This window comes from Phycodurus eques, chromosome 1 (genome assembly GCF_024500275.1).
Source record: "Phycodurus eques isolate BA_2022a chromosome 1, UOR_Pequ_1.1, whole genome shotgun sequence".
In the NCBI taxonomy this organism is placed as follows: Eukaryota; Metazoa; Chordata; class Actinopteri; order Syngnathiformes; family Syngnathidae; genus Phycodurus; species Phycodurus eques.
Genome location: NC_084525.1, coordinates 43402898 through 43415280, shown reverse-complemented (window position 1 = coordinate 43415280; position 12383 = coordinate 43402898). Strand labels below are relative to the sequence as shown.

General features: G+C 44.1%; 1 protein-coding gene across 1 annotated transcript in view; it reads right to left on the bottom strand.

The window, feature by feature from the left end:
* The window catches only part of fignl2 (fidgetin like 2), a 48530-nt gene extending 36905 nt beyond the window's left edge, over positions 1-11625 (bottom strand). Inside the window, exons 1-2 of the mRNA XM_061665166.1 lie at positions 11531-11625; positions 10357-10497 (exon numbers count right to left, since the gene is read on the bottom strand). Coding sequence (XP_061521150.1) covers positions 10357-10381 — 25 coding nt within the window. The 5' untranslated portion in view covers positions 10382-10497; positions 11531-11625. The remainder of the gene's footprint in view (positions 1-10356; positions 10498-11530) is intronic.
* Between the last annotated feature and the right edge of the window lie 758 nt (positions 11626-12383).

Below are 12383 nucleotides of genomic sequence, written 5' to 3'. Positions count from 1 at the left end.
TAATAGGATGCACCAAAAAAAGTCTCAAGAAAACATCCCCGCAATTGGACTAGAAGTTGACCATTTTGCTATGCAGCAGCCGGACGGCGAATTCCAGAGCTTGTACTTTAGTTAACAAACTCTGACAAGGAAATCTGTCCAAATGAGCTCCAATTGGAAGCAGGTAGAATAGACAGATGTGCAATGCTAAATTGCCAACCTTTTTTGTAAAGCACTTCAGCATGACTTGGCTGACTTAATGACAAAAGTTCCTTCAATCCCGCTTCTTGTGGAAAGTAAGTATGCACTAAATTGATTGCGATTTCGACACTGTGTCAGAAGGCACTATGTTAAAAGGCCTGGTATATTGGACACAGCTGTCATTAGGGCAGATGACAGGCAGCAAGGAGAGGGGAGGCCAGAGAGTGGCATCAATCATTTGGGTGATGGATGACTTGGACGATGTAAACGTGTACAAGCAAATGATCTGTTTCTTGAGACATCTCCAAAATAAAGAGCTGAAGTTTAAGCTGCAGAGCGAGAGGCGAGTGGGCTTAAGAATCTGTTCTATATCAGAGTTAGTTATTTTGATTTGTTGTCCCGTCAGGATACCTTTAATGTCCTCTGTTCACAACTTCTTGGTGATTTCCAGCCCCACGGGGACATAATGTGTGGGATCACGTGGCCTATTGCCACAAAGATGTTCACTGAAATCCGAGGTCAGTCCTTGAGGATGGAGACAATGTGGACGCCAAACAACAGGGGTCAGTAATCATTAATCAGCCGTGCATAATTAGCCAGTGGGCGGGAATATTGTGATAAATCCATGGGTTAGTCACAGGGCCGCCATCAATCAGAAGAAACACAACCGCACACAGTCGCAGTCGGCCGTTCATTCCCATTGGCACATCTGCTCCCTCTGTCATGCGCTTCAGAAGATGCACTCACAATATAAGTGTGAAGAGTTTTCACACCTGCTGCCAAGTGCCCAGTTATATTTGAATGAAACAAGAAAAGAAAATTAGATTAAAATTGAATTAAAACACATTTTCTTCGCAATTGCAAGACGTAATGGTATTATCAAGAAATGGTAAGTCTTTGTATTGGTAGTCGGTCTAAAGAAAAAGGGGTATTGTGCTTGCCAATGCAAGCCATAAATGCCATAAAATATGAAACCTTTTTACATTTTTTAAAACCTGTATTTAACCAGGAATAGTCCCATTTGCAAGGGAGTCCTGGCCAAGACAAACAAACAAAACAGTGAATGCAGACTCAGAGACAATATTTCAATGTTGTTTATGGTGCCTGTGGCATTTTTAATACCTTTGAAGGGTGGATGTAAGGATTATGTGTTAATTTTTAAGGACAATTAAGGCCTTCATTTTGTGGAAAATCTATAATAAGGTTTTTAAGGATTACCCAGAAATGTGTAGCCTATATATATAGCAGAGGTCAGACCAAGTCATTGCTTTGCAAGTCTCAAGTTAAGTCTCAAGTCTTTGCCCTCAAGTCCCGAGTCAAGTCCCAAGTCGAGACAGTTAAGTCCCGAAGCAAGTCGCAAATCCTACACTTTGAGTTTTGAGTTCTTTCGAATCATTTTACCATCAAAATAAAATATGTATTTTAATATATGTAATATTTACATTTAATTAATGAATATATTATATACAAAATTTATGTACAGGGTGATTGAAAAGTAACTCCCTATTTTAAAATACTTGTAATTTATTCCTATGTTGTAATATTCTTTCTATATTTAATTTTTTTTGTGTATGATCCATGATTAAAGGAGCAAGTCTATTCTACCAAACCAACGACTTTGGGAGAACTTGAAGAGCGAATACGAGAAGTTATGTCTTCCATCCCACAAGAGTTCCTTGTGAAATCAGTTAATGCGGTTTCCAGGCGGCTTGAGAAACTGGTGGCTGATGCTGGCACCCATATCGAATTTTAAATAAAACTCCATGCAATACACTTTCTTGAAGAATTATAGTTCAGTAATAAATTACAAGTACTTAAAAATAGGGAGTCAGTTTTCAATCACCCTGTATTTAATATATTTAAAATCCATATTTATCAAAACACATTTGTTAAACAAGTGCATTGAACCTTTATAAGAAAACTAGCACCTTCAAAGCCAATCGTCAAGGGGTCGGGCTTAGTTTATTGCCCCTTCAAAACCGATTGATAGTAGGTTTTCAGGTATTCTATAAAAAACCCTTGCTATTACTTACTTTTTCTCACTTTATTTCTGAAGTGACATTAAACAGACCTGTCACAAATTAAAATTTCCACCAAGTAGTGCTGCAATTAGTAATCGCGTATTCCACTGACAATTCTATCAGAATAATCAAGTATGAGGATAAAACATAGTTTTGTTTGGTCAAAATGAGTTTCCTCCGCAGGGTGTCCGGACTCTCCCTTAGCGATAGGGTGACAAGATCAGTCATCCGGGAGGGGCTCAGAGTAGAGCCGCTGCTCCTCCGCATTGAGAGGAGCCAGATGAGGTGGCTTGGGCATCTGTTTAGGATGCCTCCAGGACGCCTCCCTGGTGAGGTGTTCCGGGCACGTCCCACCGGAAGGAGACCCCGGGGACGACCCAGGACACGCTGGAGAGACTAGGTCTCTCGGCTTGCCTGGGAACGCCTCAGGATCCCCTCGGAAAAGCTGGAGGAAGTGGCTGTGGAGAGGGAAGTCTGGGCTTGCCTGCTGAGGCTATTGCCCCCACGACCCGACCTAACCGGAAGAAAATGGATGGATGAATGGATGGATGGTTAAAGAGGAATTATGAATATACAAGAGAAAATGAGTCATTTCACTCAATAATGAACGACCAATTGGTTTCCTCTTTTAGATAATCAACAGTAGTTTTCTTAAATTCACATTGTGCATGTAGCAGGAAACTGCATTTTCCTGTCTACAACCATTTGTAGTGAGGCAATTTCAAACACAAATAATAAAAAATTTTCAGTTTAAGTTGGCATTTGGCGGCACGGTGGACGACTGGTTAGAGCGTCAGCCTCACAGTCCTGTGGACCCGGGTTCAATCCCCGGCCCCGCCTGTGTGGAGTTTGCATGTTCTCCCCGTGCCTGCGTGGGTTTTCTCCGGGCACTCCGGTTTCCTCCCACATCCCAAAAACATGCATTAATTGGTGACTCTAAATTGCCCGTAGGTGTGACTGTGAGTGTGAATGGTTGTTTGTTTGTATGTCTCCCTGCGATTGGCTGGCAACCAGTCCTGGGTGTACCCCGCCTCCTGCCCGATGACAGCTGGGATAGGCTCCAGCACGCCCGCGACCCTAGTGAGGAGAACCGGCTCAGAAAATGGATGGATGGATGGAAGTTGGCATTTCTTGTGAGTTTCAAAAAGGCATTAATTTAAAAAAAGAGGAACACATGTTTGTCAGCTTGTCTTATAGGTGCAATTTTATCCAACTGTGGTATCTCAATCAGAACACTAGGGGGCACTAAGTAAAAATATTATGTCGAAAACAAGCAAAGAAAAGGACACAAAGAAGAATATAGTTTCATGTCGAATAGATGCTAGCTGTGTCCTGATTGATACAGTACAAGACTGATTCTTGAGAACACTACACAGACTAAACCAGACTGTAATGTACAGGCAGCCCAGACAGGGCACGGCCAGCCCGCCCTGTAACTATTTGCATGACCACCAAAGCTGCATTCCCCTTGGTCAGGCGGTACCCATCAGCTGCCTTAGGAGTCCCACAGGCCAAAAAGGCCCGACAGGACTCGTTCTTCAGGTTGACGACATCCCTCACCGTTGGTGTCCACCAACGGCTTCGGGGATTGCTGCCACGACAGGCACCAACCACCTTACGGCCACAGCTCCGGTCGGCCGCCTCAGCAATGGAGGCGCGGAACAACTCGGACTCGATGTCCCCCGCCTCCCCCGGAACATGAGCAAAGTTCTGTCGGAGGTGGGAGTTGAAACTCCTTCTGGCAGGGGATTCTGCCAGACGTTCCCAGCAGACCCTCACAATACGTTTGGGCCTGCCACGTCGGACCGGCATCTTCCCCCACCATCGCAGCCAACTCACCACCAGGTGGTGATCAGTTGACAGCTCCACCCCTCTCTTTACCTGAGTGTCCAAGACATGAGGCCGCAAGTCCGATGACACGACCACAAAGTCGATCATTGAACTGCGACCTAGGGTGTCATGGTGTCAAGTCCATGTGTGGACACCCTTATGCTTGAACATGGTGTTCGTTATGGACAATCCGTGATGAGCACAGAAGTCCAATAACAGAACACGGCTCGGGTTCTGATCGGGCGGGGCCCGTTCCTCCCAATCACGCCCTTCCAGGTCTCACTGTTATTGCCCACGTGAGCATTGAAGTCCCCCAGCAGAACGATGGAGTCCCCAGCGGGAGCGCTCTCCAGCACCCCATCCAAGGACTCCAAAAGGTATTCTGAACTGCAGTTTGGTGCATAGGCACAAACAACAGTCAGGACCCATCCCCCCACCCGAAGGCGCAGGGAGGCTACTCTCTCGTCCACCGGGGTGAACCCCAACGGAAGAGAGAGAGGGTTGGACTTCTCGACCTCACACACCAGCTCGGGCTCCTTCCCTGGGATCGCCACCTGCCGGGGATCGGATCGCCAAGGTCCACCGCCCAGCTCGCACTGCACCCGACCCCTATGGCCCTTCCCACAGGTGGTGAGCCCATGGGAAGGGGGACCCCCGTTACCCTTTCGGGCTGTGCCCGGCCGGGCCCCACGTACAGGCCTGGCTCCAGAGGGGGGCCCCTGTGTGATTCCCACAATTCAATGTGGATTTTCAATAATTAACCTCCTTATTGTTACGTTAAATGTCATTGTCGTCTCTTTGTATGTTAACAGTGGTGCTTGGAATGTATACCTTATTTCGCTGTCACATTTATTATTGATTTATTCTATTTATGTCTGTTTTTTTTTTTTTTCAATGAAACCATTACTTTAGATAGTGTGTGAAAGAATGACCTCTTGGTCAATTCCTCCACCAGAGTGTGCCCAACAGGGTGATATGGTTAAAAGATATTAAGAACTAACTACACATAATTAGTATTCGGGTTGAACACCTCTATCTAATAAATAATCAGTAAGACCTTCAGCATTATGTTATGACTTATCACACTTACCTGTAGTAAAACAGTAAGTTGCACATAGCTACAAAGTGTTGGTTTCTTTTCTAGTCAATGGGTTCAAGTCCAAGTGAAGACATAAGTCATTGCTGTTTAAGTCCAAGTCAAGTTGGGTCAAACAAGTCCAACAAGTCCATATTGTCAAGTCGAGCCTAAAGTAATCAAATTCATGACCCGAGTCAGACTCGCGTCCAAGTCATGTGACTCGAGTCCAGACCGCTGATAAATAGTGCTGGTCTGAATGAGGATTGTGCCTTGAGTGTTATTCAAGTTAAAAAATAAAATGCAAAAGTTTTTGTTGTTGTGCTAAGCATTTGGGGTGGGGCTACAGCCAAACTGCTTGAGGAGAATTGTGCCTTGAGTGTTATTAAAGTTAAAAATAAAATGCAATACAATAACGTACTTCAGAAAATATGAACTCAAAAAGAATCCATTTGAGAATAATGTCCAGTTGAAAGCATAATCTCTGTCTTGTGAAAACTTGTTGTTGTGCAGGGTATTTGGGGTGGGGCTGCAGCCAAACTGCTTGATGGCATTTGCTTAACATTGATTAATTGACAAACCTGTTTAGAATTGCTAATGACTGTGCAGAGGAAAAAAAAAAAAAAATACGCAAATTCCCATCTGCAGGCCTACTCAATTTACAGCCCCTTTTAGTACACACTCTAATACAAGAAAGCCGCCTGCGGAATAATTGCTGGATGCGTCACTTAATGCTTGTAATTTCAGAAACAACTCCCCCATCCCCCACGCCTGCTAACACACGTCCACAAATGGCAGGAGCCTGTCTGCTGCCCCCTCCACTTTAAGAAAAACAGGCTCCTTATTTTGTGTGACTGCAGGCAGGCTTTGGGTCATTTTGTCCAGTAATATATCAAAGAGCAGCTGTCCTCAGGCCGCGTGATGACCAATCACTCTTTTCATCTGCCCCGCTCACCTATCTATGTACGTGATACAATGCGGCCGACGGCGCCCGCGTTGCATCACGTGACCGACCCATAGGCGCATGGGTCGCACGCGCACAGAATGCCGCGGAGATCATCTCTCGTGATTGGTCCGTTTTAGTCACATGCTGTGATGACGTACCCAGCTTTCCCCTTGGTTCAACATACTACTGATGCCGACGCCTTCTTGATCGATTTTGCAGTATAATTAAACATATCATCTAGGTCCATTTGTTCTAGCAGACACTGTTCCACGGTCGCCATTGTTGCTGCTCTGTTCCTTGTTCCGGAAAGGAAAGGAAAAACGGCTTTCGGAAATGGCCAAAAAATGCAGGGGAAACTCCACCCTGTGGCCAATACCAGCTGTAGTGACACCCCTGACTTGGAAGAGAACTGCAGCACATTTAAAGGCAAACTGCCTTTAAAAACTGCGTGCGGGATAGCCGCAGTGATGTCAGCACGGTCACCGCCCCCGCGAGTCTAAAGAAGCCTTTAGGCTCATGTATGATCCAATGTTATAAACTCTGCATGGAAGCCAAACAAACACAGGACGCTCGTGTTTGTTCCTCTGTGTCGATTTGCGACCGCTGTATAATAAACACCTGATAGCAGAATAATCCAAATGCGTTATTTCTCAAGTGTAGTCATTTACTAATTAGCTGTCTAGTGAAGTGTTGCCACCCAAATACGCCTTCTTAATTGGGCCCTTAACAGGGGCAGGGGTCTCCTTAATGAGCTGATGAACTTTTAGAGAATGAGAGCAGAGGTCCTCGCAGGGTCCTGGGCACCCAACCTCCTGTTTTTGTGGGCACACGCGCACGCACACGGCCACGCCCACACACACACACAGAGACTAGGGGCTAATTAGAGCCCATTCACAACCCACACTAATGTGTTTACTCAAGGGCCTCACAAGCCCCGCCACCAAACCACTCATGCCACTCGGTCCCACAATGGTGATGGGCACCAGCATGACCCTACAGCGTAAGATCTGCTCCTTCTTTCCTCAATGCAAGCCACTTCATTGAGAAAAATCACTTGCAGCAAACATAAAAACAATGGAGTGAGGGAGAAGGTAGAGGGGTCAGACGGTTGTAAAAACTTCCAGAACTGTGCTGCTGCTCAGTTCATCTTGTGTGCGCTCTTAAAATAAAAGGTATCGCTACACCAGCAGGGGCCCCGAGCAACAAGAGTTAGGGCACTCATGGGTTGGTGGCCTGGGACTGATTTAAGAGCTTGTTTGAAGTACAGATTACAGATTCTTTGCACCAAATCCCTCCAGGAGTATCCATGACCCCTGGAATCTCTCTCAGGTTTCCTCACAGGTTCGGCGGAGGCCTGATCACTACAGCTTGAAATCCTATGGCCGCAGACCAGCAAGGCTGCGATCGTACATAAGAATAGCAACTGAGTCACTGCCAGTACTGAAGCAAAAAAATGCTTACTTGAATTCAAAGTATACCGCATTAAGAAGCAGGAAAGCTCCACATTCCCAAATAGAGAATTCCATTGTTGAAGTCATTATCTTCACAAGTACCTCACAGTCCGATTTGTGCAGACAAAAATCACAACTGCAGTCTTTCGCTCAAAAGACAGAGAGCTACAGTGTCACCAGCGAGCGCAGGGGCGTGTTTGCGTGTCACCGGTGTGCGAGTAAATAGCGCGACTATGTAACACCATTGTGCACGTTCCGACACACACATGCAGATGTTCTACAATGATTCCCACCCTGCAGAGGCAATACAGAGCACATCTGCTCAATCCGGTGACAAAAAACACGGAGCAATCGAACAATGACAATAAATCAAGACACAAAGAATTAGTGGGAAGTAGAGCAGAATGTTCCCAAGAAGGGAGAGCGTCTTCCTACACTGCCAATGATTCCGCTGGCAGTTTGTGAAATGCTTTGACTTGGCGTCCACTTCGGCACTGGGGAGTGTGTTGGGTCAATACGGTCTAGAAGGCTGCAGGGAGCTAATGGAATAACCAGTAAAACACGCCTTGATGGGAAGCAGCACAAGCATGCATCCACTTCCCCGCAGCAAATGGATGTTTTTAGACTCATTCTGAGCTTTGCTAAACGTAGTTGTTTCAGGGGCAAATGGCCGTTTTTCTTGGTAGAAGTTGCACACCCACACACATACTGCAATCTTGCTAATTAAGTGCTTTTTATGCAAATAACCCTGACTCGTATAATATGTTCTGTATTATTCGGTAATACTTTTGAAATGGACCCTTATGTTTGGTTTCTCCCTCTTGGAGCTGTCATGCTGATAAAGCTCCTTTGAGGCGAGTTACAGGAGAGGAGGCGGCTGAGGCAGCACCATGCTGGCTGCGAAACAATGCTGTTTTCGACTTAAATGAAGCCCAGTGTGTGTGTGTGTGTGTGGGGGGGGGGGGGGGGGGGGGTCTAAATGAGGCGTTTGGGGGCAAGGCCAGAAATGAACCTGTCAGTTATTAGGTCAGCTCTGACTAGAGTAAATAGAGCAGTGTGTGTGTGTGTGTGATGCAGTCCTAAGAACCAATATGACAAAAGTGTTTGGTAATGCAAAAACATCAACCTCCTTCCTCCGTAGGTGATGAAACATTCAGACCATGGCAGGGAAAATGCCTGTACAGTGGAACCTTGATTTAGGAACGTCGCAATGTTCAAACTATTCCATTTACAAACCACAGATCGAACAAAAATTTTGCCCAATGGTCGAACTATCTCACAGTGTGCAAACGTTCCATACATCCATTTTGTACTAGGCGCCAACTGTGGGGAGGCGGCTCACTCTCAGACGCTCCAGCTTCGCAGTCGGTCATTACTTTTCTCAGCAAATGCTTTGCATCGTGTGCCTTCTTGGTGTTTTTAGCCTTTATTTTCACATTTTGCTAGCTCAATATGGGTCCAAGAAAAGTCACAGACAAGCGTGGAAAGAGGAAGCGACTCACTGGGGTCTTAAAAATATGATGGTCAAAGATATCAGAGCATATTACTCCAATTCTAAAGTCTCCACACTGGTTCCCGGTCAACTATAGAATGGACTTTAAAGTTCTGTTTTTCGTCTATAAATCACAAAATGATTAAATACATTCAAGGAATGCTAATATAATATATATATATTATAAACCCAGTAGGGGTCTGAGAGCTACAGACTCAGGTCAGATAGTGGAGCACAGAGACCAAAGCAAACATGGTGAAGCAGCTTTTAGCTGTTGTGTTGCACACAAATGGAATATGCTGCCAACAGAAGTAGTCAGCCCCAGGTATCAATATTTTTAAGTTCAGGTTTAAAAACAAATGCTTTTTCTCCTGCTTACGATTTAGCATTTTAGAGCATTTCCATTTTTAAAGGATCTTTCTTGCACTGTATGTTTGTGAGGAGTATATCAATGACGCATGCATTGCAGAGCTTGCTCGCAAATATGGAAAAAATAAGCCCACAATTTCCACTATTGTGGAAAAAAAGGCATTTTTTTGTTCCTGCTGACATGGCCAAGGGAGTGACTTTATCTTCCGAAGGAGAGGAACGTCTGGACCAAGTCGAAAAGCTGTTGCTCAGTTGGATAAATTAAAAACACCTAGCAAACATTTCCAAGACTATCATTTGCGAGAAAGTGAAGCTCTTACATGCAAAGCCCATCATGTCAAGAAAAGAGGAAGCTGCAAGTCAAGAAGTCAAGGTAAATTGGATTTCCTTTTCTATTCTTCATAATTGCAGCAATCTGCATGTTAAAGTTAAGGGTTTTTGTGATTTCCAATTTTTTTGTGACTATGAACACACCAGAGGGACTTGTAACAATGTTTGGGTGCATGTCGGCAGGGCAGCTGCAATTGACTGAGGAGCACAGTTCTGCTTATTGTTGTTGTTAACTTGTTAAAAAAGACTTTTGATCATTCACCCCTTGTCATGTTTGATACACAGTACCGTATAGCTTTATATTGTGTTCAAATGTACAAACATTTGCTGAAATAAGGACTTTTGTCAAGGCTGTAACCAGTTATTCAAGTATACATTATTTCATAAAGATAAATTATGTTCAATTTACCAAGTTTTCAATTTTCAATCCCCGTTCAAGAATCAAATTAAGTTTGTAAATCGAAGTTCCACTGTATGTCTTTTCTCATCTAGTCACAAGCTACATAACAGCGTCAACGCCGGCTTGCTTTTGAGTTGTGGAGTTGGGGGGTTAGGGCTCATTGATTAAGGCAAAGTCCAACTAAAGCCTGACTTGGCTGGTTGTTTGTTGTGACATGCATGCAGAAGTGGTGAGGGAGAAAGAAAAGGTGCAAAGTACTCACTATAAGGGACAATGGGACTCAGCATTCTGTGGAGCTGGTCTCACTGAAGAGGAATGCGGATGGGTGAATGCTGGTGACGGTTAGCGTTTGTTAGGCTGTAGTCCATCACTGGCATGTGCTTGCACGGATAACGCGACAGCCCTGCCAGGGAAGGACAGAGTTGATAACATTTGGACCAACAAGGCATCAAAAAACAAAACTCAACACACAAACAAAATCCGATATTCGGTGTGAGAGAGTTGTGGAAGAAGCCTGAAGTCCTGTCAGTTGAGTGAAAACAAAGCACAAACGGACACACACAAGGGTGCTCATTATGGTCAAGCATGAAGCTGATTGTGAAGCTGCGTGCACCCTCAAAAGAAGGCTTTCTAAAATCTGCCTCACAAAAAGAGACACGCGCATACCACAGCTCCACGCACTGAGCCTATAAAGACGGCATTCTTTGCACACCAAACAATTTGGCCTCTGCTGAAATGCAAAATGCAAAACAAAATGTTCATAGTCTAAATGTAAACTCTTTCATCAATTGAAGAAATTTATGTTTGTGTTTCTTTGATTAATGAAAATGCATATCTGAATATCCCATTTTAGTCATGTACAGATTATTTTGATCCCACACTTTCTGTTTTACCCAGATTTGAGACACTGCTGTGTGGAAATCTCCACAATAAATAGACTTCATAATAGTAAATTGTTGAAAACAGAAGTATATTCCAAAACTTTACTCCATGTAAATTTCTATTTGAATAATAATGTCCTTCTAGTTAAGAATATTTAACTCAAAACAATGTGGACCATTCGTTAACTTTGCATATGACCGCCCGCCCATGTACATTGACTCGTGTCAATGAACGTGAAAATGAAATGATGCAATGAACACAGCTCTTTGACAGTCCAACATGTACGAGTCAGCCCACAATAACAAACTACAGCTTGCAGTTTCAAAGCAAACGGACAAGTTTGGAGGAGGTGGAAATGTCAGCGCCTGACTCCTAACTTCCTTCCTTCCTTCCTTCCTTCCTTCCTTCCTTCCTTCCTCCCTCCCTCTCTGGCTTGCTCTTCCTTCCTTCCTTCCTTCCTTCCTTCAGCAGCCAGCCAATGTGACTTCTAAAGTCATGAAAGCAGATCATGACAGAGAGAGAGATAGAGAGCTCAAGAAGGCATGCAGCTTTACCTGTTCATGCCTGCATGTCCTCCATCCCATCTGAAAGCAGCGCTTGGTTAATCCCGAGAGCAGACCGGACCAGGCCACTCTGTGTGTGGGTGTACACTGCTTTGCTTGCTTTTGCTTGCTTTTCACATATGGGACAGAACTTTACACTCACCACCCCCCCTCTCTATCTCTGGCTTGCTCTCTTTCCCTCCCTCTCTCTTTTTCTCTACCCAGCACTGGCCAGTGACGAGAGTGAACACTCCCCTCCCCCATGGATCTACCGCTCCCCCGCCCACTCTCTCTCTCTCTGACAGAGAGAGAGAGAGAGAGAGAGCGCAAAAGAGGGAGGGGATGACAGCAGGAGGGTGGATGGATAGATTGACTGACCAATCTGCTCTGAGGTGCACTGTTGAGTTGAGTGAAGAAGAAGAAAAAGGATATGAGTGTCTGGTTTTGAGTTTGACTGTGTCGGAAGAACACTTTTGAGTAAAGACAAAATAAGAAACAAATCTCTCAGTTACAATTTAGTGCCTGTGTCTGAGTTTGTATCAATTGTGGCTCAACCTACCATGCTTGTTTTTGGGGATGTGGGAGGAAACCGGAATACCCGGGGAGAAGATGCAAGCTCCACACAGATGTGCTAAAGAGTCATCCACCGTGCCGCAACACAAGCTGTCTCTCTGTCTCGCTTTTATATATATATATATATATATATATATATATATATATATATATATATATTTATATAAATATAAATATATTTATATATATATATATATATATATATATATATAAATATATATATATTTATATATAAATATATATATAAATATATATTTATATATAAATATAAATATATATATATATATATATA